General features: G+C 49.9%; 1 protein-coding gene across 3 annotated transcripts in view; it reads right to left on the bottom strand.

Moving 5' to 3' along the window:
* SYMPK (symplekin scaffold protein) overlaps positions 1-18,793 on the bottom strand; it is a 1,116,254-nt gene that overhangs the window by 103,068 nt on the left and 994,393 nt on the right. For all 3 annotated transcript variants that reach the window (XM_078660908.1, XM_078660909.1, XM_078660907.1), the window contains one exon: positions 3,331-3,420. In XM_078660908.1, the coding sequence (XP_078517034.1) occupies positions 3,331-3,420 (90 nt within the window). The remainder of the gene's footprint in view (positions 1-3,330; positions 3,421-18,793) is intronic.

Raw genomic sequence — 18,793 nt, 5'->3', positions numbered from 1 at the left:
GTATCTAGGCCTGGATATTGTAGGGGATATTGATCAGATCGCAACCAACAATTTATCGAAGGTGGCAAAAGAATGTCGTAAGCTGCTTCAAACTTGGGCTCATCTTCCGCTTTCCTTCTTGGGAAGGGTCAACCTTGTCAAAATGTCCATCTTGCCTAAGATTTCTTTCCTGTTTAATACTATCCCCTTATTTTTTGATCCTTGTCTTATTAAAAAACTTCAGTTCGAAATTAATACCTTCATTTGGAACAAACACCTTCCAAGAATTTCCTGGAAAAAAAATCAGGAGGCGCAGGGAGAAGGGGGGGGGGGCTCGCTGCCCCGGACCTTCAGGCTTATGCCTGGGCTTTTCAGCTATCGCATGCCAGGATGTTATTAAAGAACCCTGTTGACTATGGAGTGGGGTCTATTTACTCAATGTTGTTGAAGGCAGAAGGTGTGAGCTAGTCAGGTTTTCTCTTTAAATTTGGAGATCCCAAGTTTAAAAAAAAAATTAAACTGAAAATCTTACGAGGTATGGCAAGAATTTGGGCCCAGATATCTAAGGCTATTAAAATAGGGTATTATGGAAGTAGGACACCTCTGTGGGATCTTCCAGACAGCCCGGCCTGGTTGGGGGATGCACTTGCTGCACCAATAAGAGAAGCTGGGTTGAAGGAGTGGGGAGACCTATTCGTCGATGGAGACCTGCTTCCTTGGGAGTGCTTAAGTAATAAAATCGGCCCGAATTTTTCCAGGCTTAAATATTTGCAAATTTCCAGCTGGTCTCGTGCATACTCAGTTCAACTTCCGCGAGGAGGAAAATTTCCCTTGGGTGCGTATAGCTATCTTATAACCCTCTTAGCTGACAAACTTCCCGCAAAAAAGGAGATTTCATCCTGGTATAATTTAATCTTGGAGGAAATGGATGGAGTATTCTTATTGCCAGATAAGCTTTGGTCTTCGCTTGTCACCAACTCCAATTTGCAAGATATTTGGAGTTCCTCATGTAGACTGACATTGTGAGACCTGCTTGGTTACGTAGGAACCATCTTTTTACCATTCACGGAGCTTATTACTCACCACTTCGGCTTTCTAAATTCACCCAGTGAAACACGGTGGCCTGCGCGAGATGCGGGCTGGAGGCCGCTTCAGACACTCGCATGTTTTTCGAGTGCCCTCACTTGTCCCGATTTTGGAATGCCATAAGCAAGACTCTTTCAGTATCAGTTGGCTCCAATATTGTCTTGAACCTCTCTTCAGTAATTTTTGGACTTTTGGAATTGGTTCCCTCTTCGGCGAGGAAGTTAATCTTTTATTCTATTCTGCTCGCTAGGAGGGAGATATGCAGGAAATGGAAAGACTCTATACCTCCCTCTATTAATGACTGGTATGCATCGGTCTTGCAGGTCTCTAAGTTGGAGTGGCTAGAGCTGGGAGTCCAGACAAAACATCTTTCTGGCATCTGCTGAATTGGAACCATTGAGTATCTGGGTCCTCCCCCCCCCCCACCCCACCCCCCAGGTCCAATGATTATGCCATTAATCCCACTGTTGGGCATAGCCCTGTCTATATGCTCATCAGTATCTTGGTTGTACTCCAGTGACCCCCGTATGGTTTTATTCCACTGATCATTGTGGATGAAGCTCTGTTGCTGAGGGATGAGGTCTACGTTCCATTACTGTCCCCACCAGTTGAAATAACTGAGGCAGCACAATGCTTGTAAACCTATAGATTGCTCATTTAGAACCTAGGTGGCAAATGAGGACAACAAAAAAAGAAAACCCCTTATGGTGGTGGTTGTAAGTCAACCTTAAAAGACAAGCTATCCTAGTGGTAGCATGGACTAAGCAGCCTAAAGGCTTAACTCAAGAGGACATGTGAAGCCAGCTGTTTTACCATATGCAATCCTGTAATATCAAATGAAAGCACACCACACAAGTTATATATTATAAAAATATATGTATTTATTCTCAGAATAATCCCCTGTACTCTTTATGAGTATAGAAGCACAAGCGTTTAAACAAAAGCACAATATAACATATGAAAGTTGCACGTTTATGGATGAGGCCGGTGGCCACTCAAACCCATATATCAAAAAAGTGGTATAAGTATCACTATTCGATCAGTGGTAAGGCCTAGGGCCTTGGGAATCGCTGGGACTACACTTGACTAACAGCAGTTAGGACGGGAGTAGCCAGCGGGATTCGGGTGCAGCGCTAAAAGCACACGCATGCACCAATGCAAAGTCAATGGTGCGTAAAAGTTATCGAGTTACAGTTTTAAGGGTCTTCCGACTGGACTAGAAGGACAAAACTTTAGACTTAGACACTAGAGGTGTAAACCACTACAGGAGCACCGGCGTTCAAGAGTTACCTCACCCACAGGAAGCGGGTGCACAGGTGCAAAGGTATGTCGGGTTTCGTCACGAAGATCTATGGTGCCTGGAGATGAAGATGCTGCAGGCGTCCAGAAGAGAAGTGTCCGGTGTGATCCAAGGGTGGATCGAAGATGTAGAGTACCTGAAAGCAGAGGGGACAGAGTCTGGGTCACTAGCCAGTGACCAGGAAGGAACCATGAAGGAACCAGGCGATGTCGGGCGCAATCAGGTGCTTGTCGCGAAGCTTGTCTCCGCTGCCACGTAGACTCTGGGGCACGAGGATGTCCAGGAGTGGATCACGAGCTGTCCCACGAAGGCTCTCGCTGTCGGCGGTGTCGGCTTCCGGATCGGAGTTAACAAGCCTTGGCAAGGGCAACCCACGCAGGATTCGAAGATCGCTTCTTACTCGGACCAGCAAGGGCAGAGCGGGTGCTCCTTTTCAGGGGAGCGAGGGCCAGTCTGGAGCAACCAGACTAGCAGAGCAAATTCAAAGGTTCGCGGTACTGGGGCCGCTAGCCAACGGGCAAGCGACCGGACCAACGCGTCGAGCAGGAAAATGCAAAAGGGCCCCAAGCAGCACTCGGTGAGTGTGGAGGGGTGAGCTTCGGTGCAAAAGCTGCTCTGGGCTGGAGCTTCTGAAACTCCAATGCACAGCTTCGAGGGAGCCTCGGGAGCTGCACCGTCAGCGCTTCGTAGTTTTTCCAAGATGGCCGGCCCCACGCTTCAGGTCGCCTCCACGGGTCTCAGCTTTGCAGGGACTGTGGATCGGGCTGTTAGAAGGCAGGCGCCCAAACACGCGAAAAAATATCTACCCTAACAATGGATAAATACATATTTGGAGAATAAGGTTACCAGTGCTCTGTAAAAGGACAAATATTTAAGATACAACTTTGGTACACAAGTTCTACTGTCAAGTATATAAGAATTACTTTCAAACCTATTTAATAACGCAACAACCATATTGTCCTCACCTCTTCACGCTGCCGAGATTCTTTTGACGTTGGTTCTGGCTTGTTAGTGGCTTCAAGAATCATCATGATGGCATTTGGAATGTGGGCTTGCTGTAGGATAGGAGAGACATAAATTACAGGGAGGTAGCATGCTGGGACAAGTGACGGTTGGCATGTTAAATGTGATGGATGTGTGTATCTGCTAGCAAGTTTACAGCAAGTAAAACAGCGTAAAATTGTGGGGGGTTTTCAGATTCAGATATTGTGCATTATCTCAACATTTAATAGATGCCCTTGTGCTGAATTAGCCATTCACAGAACATCAGGTTGGCCGCAGCATTAGTTGCAAACATTATTCCAAATTGTTCATTTTTTTAACAACAGGATTAAGGCTCCGGTTTTTACGTACTCCATTACGGTCTCGTCAATCTCCTGCAGAAAGGACCCTTCTTGAAAACTGTTTGGGGGGAGAGCTAAGTAAGCCAAAGAGTTTCACTGGAAAAGAAGGGAATGCCCATATACTCTCATTCATGCATGGAAACATATTGGTAATGGAAAAGTTACCCACCAGCAATCCTAGTTCTCATTCGAGGAATTATAATCAGCCATAAGTAGTAAACTGTCACACAGTAGATCTCAGAGGACTTTACAAAAACGTACATAAGTGCTGAACATTTAATAGAAAAGTGAACTTCAACATAGAAATAGGGCTAATCAGCTTATTAATGACTAAAGTGGTCACATTTCATTTACTTTTCATTAAATACAACATCCAAATAAACTAATTAGTCACCACATTAACAAAATAAGATAAAAAACTTTAACAAACCTTTAAAAAGGGAAAAGGAAGGAAATGAAGAGCACAGTTAGCAGAAATACTGCAACAGACTGAAAAGTGAAAGCCGGCACTGTGCCTTTAAGGGACTCCCCGTTCCTTCTGTGTGCCTTCCTGCTCCACAGGCGACAGGTATGTTTTTTTCTGTCAACGGGCCCTGGAGCCCTGACTTAAGCCATCTGGCTTCATAAGCAGCGAAGACAGCAGCAGGCCCATCCCAGTACAAAATTTAGAAAGGAAACTGCTACTTACCTGTATGCATCAGTTCTTGGCATGTACAGCTGCAGATTCACACACTGTGCATAGATCACCATCTGCTGTTGGGCCCGGATGTTTGCCCTTGTTTTTGTATTGGAAAAGTCTTTGGAAGTCACAAGATAGGTGACTCCTCCTTTGGACCATAGTGCGCATGGGCATCAGCTCCATCTTCAGATTGTTTTTTCGCCAGCAGGGAAATGATGGAGCTTTGTGATAAACAGAAAAGATGCCCATGTATGCTGTATCTAAATAAGATAATATTGGACAGATAAAGGTAGTCAGGGAGGTGGGTGGGTGTGTGTGAATCTGCAGCGCTACATGCCAAGAACAGATGCCTACTGGTAAGTAGCATTTTCCGTTCGAGGCATATGAGCTGCAGATCACACACTGCATAGATTGTATAGAAGTACCCCTTCCTAGCGGCGACCACCTGTATCTTTTGCAGTAATTTGAAATAGTGTTTTGAGTACAGCCTAGCCCACACTAGCTTGTTGTTTTGTTTTCACATCTACACAATAGTACTTTGTGAATGTGTGCGGTGTAGACCATGTAGCTGCTTTGCAGATGTCATCTAAGGGAATGTTCCCTAAAAATGCCATTGAAGCCCCTATCTTTCGGGTAGTGGGCTTTAGGGGGGAATACATAATGTACGTTTTGCTTTTTGGTAGCAAATTTGCATACATTTGACAATCCACCTTGCAATTCCAGATTTTGATATGGGGTTGCGTTTATGTGGTGGCGAGAAGGACACGAAAAGTTGTTTTGTTTTGCAAAAAGGTTTTGTTCTTTCAATGTACTAAAGGAGTGCTCTTTTTACATCTAAAGTATGAAGAGCTCTTTCTGCGACTGTTTGTGGTTGCGAGAAAAACACTGGCAACCCCACAGACTGATTGAGGTGAAAGGTAGAAATAACCTTAGGGAGGAATTTTGGATTGGTTTTGAGAACCACTTTGTTATGATGGAGTTGTAAAAATGGTTCTTGAATAGTGAGTGCCTGTAGCTCACTGACTCTTCTAAGGGAAGCAATGACTATCATGAAAGCGACTTTCCATGTTAGAAATTGTAACTCGCATTTGTGCAGAGGTTCGAATGGAGGGCCCATTAGTCTTGTGAGAACAATGTTCAAATTCCAGACAGGTGAGGGTGGTACCCTGGGAGGAATTATCCTTTTGAGGCCTTCCATAAATGCTTTGATGGCAGGAATTCTGAATAGCGACAAGTGTTGTTTATTTTGTAGGTACGCTGCTTTGGCAGCGAGGTGTAACCTAATAGATGTGTATGCTAGATTACACTGTTGGAGATGTAGTAGATAAGTTATGATGTGTTGTACAGACACATCTAAAGGATTGATGATGTTGTTGTGACAGTATATCACAAATCTTTTCCACTTGGCTGCAGAGCAGGCTCTAGTGGTGGGGCGTCTAGCTTCTCTAATAACATTCATACAGTCAGGGGGAAGGTTAAGATAACCAAACTCTAAGACCTCAGGAGCCAGATCGCAGGTTGAGCTGTGCTGGGTCCGGGTGTCTGATCTCTCCATGGTTCTGGGATAAGAGGTGTGGGGAGAGGTGTAGTTTTTGGTGCGGGACTACAGATAGTTCCAGTAATGTGGTGTAGCACGGTTGTCTGGCCCATGTTGGAGCAACTAGGATGAGAGTGAGTGAGTGTTGCTGCAGTTTGTGCACCACCAGTGGAATGAGTGGGAGAGGCGGAAAAGCGTATGCAAATCTGCCTGACCAATTCATCCATATCGCATTGCCTTTGGACAGTGGGTGCATTTGGTGTTTTCGTGTGTGGTACAGAGATCTATCACTGGTTGTCCCCACAGGTGGAAAAACGGTTGAAGAACTTGCGGATGAAGTTCCCACTCGTGAATCTGTTGTGTTTGACGACTTAACAGATCCGCTATGTTGTTACCGGACTCCTGGAATGTGTTGGGCTAGGAGGAAAATGTTCTGGGGAATAGCCCATCTCCATATGCTTTGTGCTAGTTGGGAGAGCTGTAGGGATTGCTGTCATGTCTGTGCGGACTAAGACAGCTTTGCCTGATATTTGTTTTTGGAATTACTTTAACGCTAGCAATATGGCTAGTAACTCTAGGTGATTGATGTGGAGTAAAAAAATCAAGCCAGAACAGGGGATTAAGGCTACTATGCCCGCACTGGTGACAAAATCCCTAGAGTAAGTGTGTGTCTAGGTGCAGGTAGTCTGGGATACAATCCCCTAGATCCCAATTTTCGAAAAACAAGAAACTTGTTTTACAAATCAAAGTTTGCTCAAGTTGACTCCGCACACTAAAACAGTAAATGTTACAATATCATTAATGTTGTTCACAATGTTCCAATATCTTTTCAGTCATTCTCCCAAGAATTCCAAAGGCAGGTTTTTCTTCAGTAGAAAATTCTTTATTCTCAAGAAACTTTTAAGATCAATAGCCTATTGATCTTAAAAGTTTCTTGAGAATAAAGAATTTTCTACTGAAGAAAAACCTGCCTTTGGAATTCTTGGGAGAATGACTGAAAAGATATTGGAACATTGTGAACAACATTTACTGTTAAAGATTGATGTGGAGTAACCTATGTTGAGGCGTCTTCCAGCCCTGCATGGTGTGATGTAATAGATGAGCTCATCCAGCCGGAGTGCGATGCGTCTGCTGTTAGCACAATCGGGGAGGGGGAGGGGGGGGGGGGTATGGAAGAGAACAGTCTTGATGAACGATAGCCCCTTGGAAAGGTTGTGGGTGTTCCACCATTGCAGAGAATGATGCGTGCGGCCGTCCACCAACACCAGATCTGTAAGCTGACCTTGAGGTACGAGTTACTTACCTTTGGTAACAATGTATCTGGTAGAGACGATTATGGCTGCAGATTCCTTCACGTAGAATTATCCCCAGGCATGAGACTGGATCCGGAAACTTTTTGCCACAGCATCCCTGCATGCCGGGGACGGGGCGACATCACGCGACTCCGCCCAGGCGTCATCCGCGCATGTGACGTCAGTGAGGTCAAATAAGCCCAGCCACGGAGCGCCTACGTCAGTTTTCTTCGGAGAACTTTTCCCCACCACAACGCAGAACCACCAATAAAAAACTGTGGGAGCATGGGAACAGTGTGCGAAAGAGCATACAAAAAGGTAACCCCATACAAAAAGTGCAACACCGCCGTGTCCAAGGGCAAGAAGAGAGGAAGAACAGAGCAGAGCATTGAGCAGCCGCCCAACCAACACCTAGACAGCCACCACCCACCTCTCCCCCGGAGACCAGGAATCCTGCGTAAAAGTCATGTCACATCTAGCAGGCCAACAACCACCCCCTGAAAAAAGGAAGGAGAGATAATCCCAACAGGCAGGAACGACCAAACTCTACCCACCCCAGCCTAGAGGGCATCCACCCCCCAAGAACAAGGGTAAGGCGGGACCAGAGTGTCCCAACCCAGAGGGTGTAGAGGAGCCAGGCCCCTAACAGCAAGTGGAAGGAAGGAAGGAAAGATGGAAGGAAACCTCCCCGACCTGGAGCAGCCATAGCAGCGGGGCATAGGAACACCAGAAGCCCACCTCCCCAGAACCAAAGAGGCGGGAAGAACAGCAACCAGACAGAGCCACCGTGAAAAACAAAAGAAGGCACTCACAGAGGACACTGCCCCTACCGGGAGGCGAGTACCAAGGACCAGCCCAGGGGTCCTCGCAGAACGGAGAGGAAGGGCAGGCCGTGAAGGAATCTGCGACTAGAACCGTCTCTACCAGATACATCGTTACCGAAGGGAAGTAATTCGTACATGTGATAGAGACTACTAGCCGCAGATTCCTTCACGTTGAATAGACACCCTAGCAATACCCACAGGGAAGGAGGGTCTGCGAAAGGACCCCACCAGATTGGACAGGACAGAAGGCCAACAGGGGACCAGCCCCGCAGACCAGGGAGGCAACCTCGTCCTTACCAGGCAAGACGACACCCACAAGTCAAACGCCAGCAGCCCCAGAGGGATGTAGGAGGAAGAAGGAAGAGTGGCCCATACACTGACAACAGAGGAACCAAGGACAAGGCCGGAGAGGCCGAAACACCCCACTCCACCCCCAGGTCAACCGAGCTCCCCCCCCCCCCACCCCCCCCATGACAGGCAGAGGAACAAGAAGAAGCCAAGAGGGCCCAAGGAAACCAAGGCAGAGGCGAGCCCACCCGAAGGGAAGGCAACAGACCAGCCTAGAATGGCAGCTATAACCATAAGCCGCCAGAAGCAGAAGGACACTGAAGCATCCCAGTCCTCAGCCGATACCAACAAATGCTCGTTTTTTGGAAGGCAAGGGGAGATTAAGTGACTACCTCATGATCACAGGATTTGGACACGGCCCGAGGCTCGAAGCTCGGTTTCCCAGCTCTAAAAACGGCAATCTAGCCATCAGACCATATCCTCCCCCCCAGCAGGAAGGAGAGGAAGGGCCGTACCTACCACTACAAGGGCCACGCACACAACCTCAAGAAGCAATAGCAACATACAGAAACCCAGCAGAGCTTAGCTATATAACAGCTACCACTACCCCACATAGGGTACCGTACGTCCCAAACATGGGAATCCTCTTTGGAAGAACCTCCGCAACAGAGGAGAAAGCAAAAGCAAAGCACCACGGGAAAAAACAGCCCCGCGGAAGGCTTGACATCAGCCCAAGAAAAACAGAAGGCCTAATCTCAGGGCCAAGTCTGTGTAACAAGTCCAGCAAAAAACACACACACAGGTAACAAGGTCCGACCAGCAGCCAGCAATGCCAAAGTCCCATCAAGGAGGACCCAAAGGCCAGCAAATACCACCTACAGCAAGGGTATCCAAAAGGCCCAAACCCAGCTCAGTTCAGCAGTCACTGAGGAGGGGAAGGAGGAGGAGGAGAATAAGGCAGAGGAAGAGGAGGAGGACGGAGCCCCGCCAGGATCCTCTGGATGGCAGAGTCAGCCGGAGCATGAAACAACAGGCTGCCATCAAACGGAAGATCAATGAGCCGCTCCCGAATATTCTCAGGGAACACACCGTCCTGAAGCCAAGCATGGCGACGGAGGGCGACAGAGGAAGACATAGTCCGGCCCAACACCTCCGAAATGTCCAGAGAGGAGCGGAGAATAAACGCCGCTAGCTCCCTGCCATCCAAAGCATGATGCCGTAAGTCCACCTGAACAGACTCCTGGGAAGCAGAGGAACCCAGAGACTCAGCTGAGTCCCTCAGACAAGAGGAGGCCCTCGCCAGAACACACAAGGTGTTAAGGGCCCCCAGGGCCGCGCTGGTCGAGGCGAACATGTTACACCCCCAAGAATTCAGCCAGTGGGCCTCCCAGGACGGCAGAGTCAACAGTGGCGGCAGGGAGGGAAAAGCGGTCCTCAAGAGCAGACTAGCAGCAGAGAGATGGAGGGAGAGGCACGCCAGGTCACGTGGTGCCCGAAGGTGACGGTGCAGAAGGTGTTGAGGCACCGGATCTCCCGAGACAGGACGCCTCCAAGCTCCCTCCAAAGAAGAAAGGAACGAGCCCTCAAAGGGGAGTAAGATCTCCCTCCCACCAGAGCCCTGGTGGAGAACCTCCAAGAGATGGCCTGTCGGAAAATGAGCAATCGGGTCCCCCATGTGCAGAATGCCCACAGCTGTAGACACCGCATGCGCGAAGGCCTCGTCCGCCTCTGTAGATCCCTGCGGAGAAGAAATAAGCTCCTCCGTGGGCGACGCTGTAGACTAAGACGGCCGTCCACGAAGCCAAGCGGGACGGGCAAGGGCCAGACCTGAAAGCCAGAAGGCACTGAAGAATGGGGTACCTGCCGCTCCTCCGACGATCACCTCGGCCTCAGAAAGGGAGAGTAGCCACCCTTCGACGCCGGGGTAAAAGACACCACGAGGCAGCCAGTCTCCGGCGAAGAGGACACCAAAATGCAGCCAGCGTCTATGGAAAGAGGGAGCGTCAGAAGATGAATCCGCTGCATGACCTCTGCGTGGAGTCCGCACCCCAAGGTGGGACGCCCGCACCATCCGGCGCCGATGGAGAGGCCGGATAGGCCTCCTCCAAGTCACACCGCACCGGGGACCAGAGTGGGGCCGGAGCCGGAGAGGCCAAAGGGCGGCGCCGGAACAGCGCCAACTTAACCTCCGACGAGGCAGCCACCTGCGTGGAGGGACGAGAGGGGGGGGGGGGGGGTGACCTGAAGTCCTCCGCCAGCCTCGGCCCATAATGTAGCGGAGACGGTCTGGTGACCCATGTGGAGGTGCCAAAGATGACTCAACCTCCCACTCGCCCTCTGACGAGGCAGCCGCCTGCGGGGAGGAACGAGAAAGGCTTAGAGGGGGACGGGGTGTCTCCACCCCACCGCGGCCCAGGGCGGGACGAGGAGAGGCCACTGACGCTTGTGGCGCTGCCTGAAGCGGAAACCGGCGCCTGGACGGCGTCAGCTCAGCCATGGACGAGGCCTTCACCTGCCCAGAGGGCCGAGAGGGGCTCGGGGAGCCCCGGCGACCTCCCACAACACAACAGGGACTCCCACAGGAGTTTGCAGCGAGGCAGAAGCGCCGTGGTGCGAAGGAGGGACCCCAGAGGGGTTGCAACCCAACAGCACGACATCCTCCAAGCCTGGATCTGAACCAGTCGGCGCCGGGCCCGAAGCCACCGGCAGCGCCGCGGAGGGCCCCGCGCAAATCGAGGGAGCAGTCGGCGCCCCAGGAGGGGATCCAGGAGGAGACGCCAGCGAGGCCCGCAAAGCCACCACGTATGTCGCCATCTGGACTCTTAACACTCCCTCACCGGGAAACGGTGGATAGGACGACACGCGTTGCTGCATCACCCACGGAGAGCCCACGCAAGGCCAAAGACCAGCCCCCGGGGACAAACTGCGACACTTACCCACCGGGAAGCAACGCTTTCGCGACATCGGAGAAGGACGACGACCACGGCCGTACCTGAAGCCGTCTGCCGAAGCTGATCGAGGGGAGGTCGACCTGGAGAGACGCGCCGAAAGAAGTTTCATGCTGCGCTCCCGCCGCGACTTCGGCTTCAACTGCTGACACGCCTCACAATCAGTGGTGCCGTGATCCTCCCCAAACACCACATACAAATTAGATGAGGGTCCGTCGCCAACATAAGATGCCTACACAACGTGAAAGGTTTGAAGACCGAAGGCATTTGCACACTGTTCCACAGTTTAGAAAGAAGGGGACCCCTACTATTGGTGAACTCACTAAATGTAGGGAATACTTTAAACTATATTTATAACGTACCTAATAGTGAGCTGATTAAATAAGCCAAAAACAACCTAGGAAACTAATCTGACAAGTGACTGAATCTAATCATGCATAAACAGAAATGATAACTATAGTGATTATGTAAAAATATATTTTTGTTTTATTTTGATCATTTTCTTGTGTTCTGATACACATTTCATATTTATCTATTCATATTGATTTAAAATGACAAACATATGTGAATATAACAGTTGTGCAAAAAAACAGCTAATCAATAAAGAAACATGAATGAAAAAAACTAATAAAAGACAGAAAAAGAAACCAAATATTCAAATGACAGTGATGGTACACAGGGCTATTGGAGTAAGCAAAGCGGTGGGTGGAATCTCTACGCGCGTTTCGGCATTTGCCTTCTTCAGGAGTCCGTCATTTGCAATAGGACATATACATAACAAAGAAAGGGTGGGCGCGACTCTCTTCTATAATGGATATTCTGGTTAGATAGTGCAACTAATAGGTATTTGTTTTCAATGCTCTGTAGGGATATGAAGAATACCCTTGTAGAGGTAATATTATCTCTTATGTCTGCGCTTCATAAGCAAGACAACGACGAATCGAGTCCAGTAAGTACGATGGGGAACGCTTAGCACATAGTGGATATTTCTTATTGTTGTTGGATCCGCGGTATTAATAAAATCATATAAATCTCCAACCCTCTCAGTAAGATGTTCACACAACCTGATGTAGTGGCATCGATGTCTATATCCAGCTGGGGAGGCACAGAAGGGCGCCACACGAACCTAACAGTTGTACCCTTGTTTATAAAACTGCATAGTATTCAGTAATTAGGTCCTTCATGTGAGGCGAGCTAAGACGATTAGTGATTGTCGGCTGTTGCGCTTCGATAGTAACATACGCCAAAACTCGGGCGGGGTTCTCAAAGGCGTCCCTCCTCGTTGTGGCGCTAGATGGAGCCAGCTCTTAGCATAGATGGAATAAATAAATACGTTGTTCTCAGCGGATGCGCTTAATAAGCGGTTCGGGCCGGATTACGACTGGGGTTCTGGAAGGCGTCCCTCCTCGTGTTGATGAAGGGTTTGCACACTGTTCCACCAGATAAAAGACAATTGTTGAAGAAAAAAGGGCCCCAAACAGGCCCGCAGCAAGACCGGATCCGCGTTCTACGTGGAAAAGGAAAAAACTGACGTAGGCGCGTCGGGGCGAGGCTTATGTGACCTCGCTGATGTCACGTGCGCAGACAACGCCTGGGTGGAGTCGCAAAATGTCGCCCCGCCTCCGGCGCGCAGGGATGCTGTGGCAAAAAGTTTCCGGATACAGTCTCACGCCTGGGGATAATTCTGCGTGAAGGAATGTGCGGCTAGTAGTCCCTATCAGATCTTGGTTCCGCTTCCACTGACGTGCTAAGCACTCCTGTAGGGGACGCATCTGGAGTGGAGTAGTTGGATTGTAGCGTAAGTGTGATTTACACACTGGTAGTATGACTTGGCTTTTATGAGGCAGTCGTCTAGGTATGGGAAGACGTGAATTTGCTGTCTTCTTAGGTGAGCTGCAACCACCGCCAGACATTTGGATAAGACTCTGGGTGCTGTGGTGACTCCGAATGGGAGTACCTTGAATTGGTAATGCTGACCATCCACTACAAACCAAAGATATTTTCTGTGAGAGATGTGAATGGGAATATGGAAGTAGGCGTCCTTGAGATCGAGAGTGGCAAGGAAATCGCCTTGTGTGGGAAGAGGAAGGACCTGTTGAAGTGTGACCATGTGAAAATGGTCTGATTGTATGTATAGGTTTAGGGTCTGAGGTCCAAAATGGGTCTCAGAGAGGCGTCCTCCTTTGGAATGAGGAAGTACAGGGAGTAAACCCCTGTGTTTTGTTGATGCAGGGGAACTGGTTCTATTGCATGTTTTTGTAGGAGGGAAATTACCTCTTGCTTTAACAGCGATAAATATTCTGGTGACATTGGGCGCTGTTTGGGTGGTATGTTTGGGGGGTAGAGGAGTTCTAGACAATAACCTGATTAAACGATTTGTGTCACCCACCTGTCTGTAGTGATGTTGTTCCAGACAGGTAGGAATTGTAGCAATCTTCCCCCGACCGGAATGGAATGGTCCGGGGGAGTGGAGGGAAGTCATTGGGTAGGGGTGGAGGGAGTATTGTTGGTTTTGCCTCTACCTTTGTAATTATTGCCTCTGTAGTCCCCTCTTTGATAACCTCTGGTGAATGAGGTCTGGATGGGATTTTTATATGACGTGGAGGGGTTGTGGCGGTGCCCTTGTAAGAGGAGCGACGAAAAGAACATCTGGGAGCTTGCGATTGCAATGCTCCCATTGATTTAGCCGTGTCGGTATCTTTTTTCATCTTTTCTAGAGATGAATCACGGCAGGGCCAAATAGGTGTTCCTGATCAAATGGCTGGTTAAGTATTCTAGTTTGTACTTCTGGGTTGAAACCAGAAATGCGCAGCCAGGCAGGTCTACATAGAAGGACACTTGTGTTAATGGCTCGGGAGGCGGTGTCTGCCACATCTAGAGTGCAACGAAAGGAGGGGTTTGTTATGCGTTTGCCTTCCTGTATGAGGTCGTTGGCCTTAGTCTTGTATTTGTTAGGAAGGTGTTGCAATAGGGTCTCTAGCTCATTATAGTCTGCCCTATCGTACCTAGCCAACAAAGCTTGTGTGTTGGCGATACGCCATATGTTGGCTGCTTGTGACGCTGTACGTTTACCGGAAGCGTCCAAGAGTTTTGATTCCTTGTCGGGAGGTTGAGCGTCTCCCGATGTTTGTGAGTTGGCCCTCTTTCTTGCGTTGGAGACTACTAAAGAATCCAATGGTATTTGTCCCTTGATGTAAACATGGTCTGCTGGAGGAGATTTGTATTTTTCTCTATCCTGGGGTTAATAACCCTAGCCCTAACAGGATCTTTGAACACCTCAGGTGCATGTTTGATTACCCCTTTTAACATCGGGAGAACGGAAGTGGACCTTTGTGATGTTTCAAATATGTCCATTAAGAAATCCTCCTCCACAGGGTCTGTATGTAAGTTCACCCTGTGGTATTGTGCAGGTCTATGAACGAGCTGGGTGAAACCTATGGTGTCCTCTGGAGGGAAGGTCTAGAGGGATAGAGGTCATCCTGTGGTACATAAGGGCCATCTGGTGTACTATAATCGTCCCATGGGTCTGGGGTGTAAGGTGGACTAGGATTTCCTAGTGGTTCATCGTCTGCACCATCCCCCCCGTCATCAGAAGTGTCATCATCGTCCACTGATGGAGGAGATGGTGAGGGGAGTGGAGATGGTGTAGGGGAGTGGTGTGGAGGGAGAGGTGGAGGAGGAGGTGAAGGGATTCAGAGGAGATGTTGCAATGTCTCTTCTTTGGTGGAGATCGAGCCGGTAGCGGCATGTCCATTGGTCTCTTTTTAGAGCTGAGAGTTAGTTGACCTGTTTTTGGGTCTTTTAGCAGAGTTTTTTGAGTTGGGTCCGGTGTAAAAAGCTCTTCTGGTTGAGGCTGGTCTTTTGGTGCCGATTTTTTTGGTTCCGAAGGCTTGCGTGGCACCGAATCTGGAGTGGATTTATAGTCTTTTGGCTTGGAAGCGTGAGATTTTTTAGTCTCTGAAGGAGCCTGCGGAACCGGTAGTTTTTTCGGTTCCGAGGGTTTTTTTGGGCTCTGAATGTTGAGCATCTGTACTCTTCGGAAGTGGCTTTTTACTCGATTCCGATGACTTTTTTGGAGTCAAGAGGTCGTGCCAATAGGTTTCGGTGCCGAGTGCTTGGATGTGGAAGCCGTGGTCGGCACGGAGGAGGAAGGAGGTTTGTTTTTGGGTGCCGGGGTTTGGGTTTCGCCACCGACGGCAGGTTGACTCGATGCAGAGTGGCCTGAAGGCTTATGGGTGGACTTCTTTGCCGGGTCCGAAGTTGGGGCATGAGAAGTTTTGTCTCTGTGTGCACCTAGGCCCGAAGGTGAAGTTGTTACCGAAGCCACCTTCGGTGGTGGTGGTGGTGGGGGGGGGTGGTGGTTAGGTCGGGGTTGTCGTCAGTACTTACGACCCGCTGCCCAGGAGTGATGTCTTCGACGTCAGAGTCATTGGCTTCGGAGGCGCTGATGAGGCCTTCTTCGACCCGCTCTTGCACATAGATGCCCTCCTGGTAGATGTAGTCTGGGATGGATGTCGACGAGCGAGCCATTTTCCTTCGAGCTCGACGATCCTGAATGGTTTTCTTGGAGCGGAAAGAGGCACAAGCTGGACAGTCTCTGGCTTCGTGCTCCAGTGACAGGCAGAGGTTACACACCTCATGAAGGTCTGTGTGTGGAAACTTCGATCCACATTGAGGACACTTTTTAAAAGGAGTCCTTTCCATGAGTCAGATGTATTGGCCTACGCAGGCCCGAAGGTCTTCGCCAGCAACCGGAATCGAGGACTTCGAAGTTGAGGAGATGCGCGACGACTAGAGATCGCGATCGAAACAATACCGGAGAAAGGGTGAGGATTGCGCATCAAAATTTGTATCAGTAACGGCACCAAACTGGAGCGCGAGAAACACATCCGAGCCCGATGGCGGAAAAAAACAATCTGAAGATGGAGCCGATGCCCAAGCGCACTATGGTCCAAAGGAGGAGTCACCTATCTCGTGCCTGCCAAAGACTTTTCCAATACAAAAACAAGTGCAAACATCCGGGCCCAACACCAGATGGCGATCTATGCAAAGTGTGTGATCTGCAGCTCATATGCCTCGAACATAATTAAACATAGCATCCACCCTCACCTAGACAGATTTTTGAAAGAGGCATTGACCACTTTAGGAAGGAAAGATGGACGGGTCCTGAGAACCACCTTGTCCGGATGGACAGGCAGGAAAGGAGGTTTGGAAGAAGGAGCCTGGAGCTCACTCACCCTTTCAACAGAAGTGATGGCTACCAGGAACGCAGTCTTAAGAGTCAAGAGCCTTAAAGACAGTTATGAAGCGGCTCTAAGGGAGCGCACATTAAACAGGTAAGAACAAGATTCAAGTCCCATTGAGGCATAACGAAGGGGATTGGAGGAAAAAGATGCGTTAATCCTTTTAAGAAACAGTTACCTACCGCCGAATTGAAAAGAGAAGGTTGATCTGGCAGCCGAAGGAAGGCAGAGATGGCTGAAAGATAGCCCTTGATAGTGCCCAGAGCAAAGCCCTGCTGGGCTAAAGAAAGAAGGAACAAGAGAACTTCAGAAAGAGGGGCAGAAAGGGGATCCACAGCCTTTGCTGTGCACCATGCCACAAACGTGTTCCACCGGCAGGCGAATATAGTCTTAGTGGAGGGACGCCTGGCTGCCAAGATTACATCACAGACTTCGGGAGGCAGGTCAAAAGACGTCAACTGCCGCTGCTCAATCTCCACGCAAGGACATGGAGACTGCACAGGTTCGGGTGGAAGACCATCCCCTGCTGCTGCGACAGAAGATCCTCCCGAAGAGGTAGTCTGATTGGAGGATCGATGGCCATGTTGAGCAGCTCAGGATAACACTCTTCGTGCCCAATGTGGAGCCACAAGAATGACTTGGGCCCGGTCGCTCCTGATCTTCAGCACTCTGGGCAGAAGTGGTATAGGAGTACAACAAAACGCAACTCCACTTGCGTCGAAAAGCGTTGCTTAGCGAGTGCCGCCTTGGAAATTCCAATGCGCAGAATTGCTGACATTGCGCGTTCTCTTGGGTGGCGAATAGATCTAACCAAGGCTCTCCCCACTGTCGAAAGAAACCTTGCACCACCTCCGAGTAAAGACGCCATTCGTGAACCATTATGCACCTGTGGCTGAGTTCATCAGCCCTGGCGTTCAGTGAACCTGCCAGGTGTTGAACCACTAGGGAAATGTTCTGATATTCCAGCCATGTACAGAGGTGCAGAGCCTCCTGACATAGGGTCCACGGACCCACCCCGCCCTGTTTGTTGCAGTACCACATGGCGGTGGTGTTGTCCGTGAATTCCTGCACCACTCAGTGACTTCAGTGCAAGCCGGATCGCCCGAAGCTCCAGAAGGTTGATATGGAGCCGGGACTCCGCCGGAGACCAGAGGCCTCTGATCTCCGCCTCTCCCATGTGACCGCCGCATCTCGGAAGGGATGCGGCCATCACCACTGTGTGCTCTGGTTGGGGAAGGGAGAGGGATCTGCCATTGACCCAATGCCGGTTTGTGAGCCATCACTGCAACTGTCTTGCAGTGCCCTCCGAGATCTGGACGGACTCGGACAGGTTCCCCTGATGCTGCCCCCACTGGAACTTCAGGTTCCACTGCAGAGCCCGCATATGGCATCTGGCATGATCGACCAGCAGTATGCAGGAGGCCAAAAGGGCCAGCAGCCTCAGGATCATCCGGACCAAAACCCAGGATAGAGGCCGGAAGATCTGAATCAAAGCCTGAATATCCTGGACTCGTCATTCGGTAGAATAGACCCGAAAGAGCGTCGTATCCAGAACCACACCGATGAAGAGGAGCTTCTGAGAGGGAAGCAGGTGCGACTTCGGCACACTGATGGAGAACCCCAGCAAATGCAGGAGGTCGGCTGCAGTCTGGAGGTGGTGGATGACTTCCTGGGGTGATCCTGCCTTCAACAGCCAGTCGTCAAGCTAGGGGAAGACTGGAACCCCTGTTCTGCACAGATGACCTGCAAACACCGCCATCACTTTTGTGAACACCCGAGGGGTGCTGGTAAGGCCAAAGGGGAGCACGGTAAACTGAAAATGCCCGTGGCCTACAGTAAACCGCAGGTAACGCCGGTGGGCCGGCAGGACTGGAATATGGAAATATGTGTCCTGCAGATCCAACGCTACCATCAAGTCTCCAGGGTCGAGGGCAGACAAGACCTGAGCCAGAGTTAATATCTTGAATATCTAATTTCAGAGGAAGCGATTGACGTTCCGGAGATCGCAGGCCCTCGTACTTCTTGGGCACCAGAAAGTAGTGGGAACAACAACCACGACCTACTTCTGGCGCAGGAACGTGCCCCCTTGGCCAAGAAGGCCGGAACTTCCTGTTGAAGAAGTGCAAAGTGATCCCCGACATGTGGTGGTACTGGGGTGGCATGGCTGGAGGGGTAGTCTTGAAGGGGAGGGAGTAGCCCCTTCGGACTATTTGTAAAACCCACCTGTCCGTAGTGATGGTGCGTCAGTGGAGGAGGTGATGGCGAATCTTGCCG

The sequence above is a fragment of the Lissotriton helveticus genome, chromosome 9, assembly GCF_964261635.1.
Source record: "Lissotriton helveticus chromosome 9, aLisHel1.1, whole genome shotgun sequence".
NCBI lineage: Eukaryota > Metazoa > Chordata > Amphibia > Caudata > Salamandridae > Lissotriton > Lissotriton helveticus.
The sequence above is the reverse complement of the archived record's forward strand: the minus strand, read 5'-3'. Positions and strand labels throughout refer to the sequence as shown.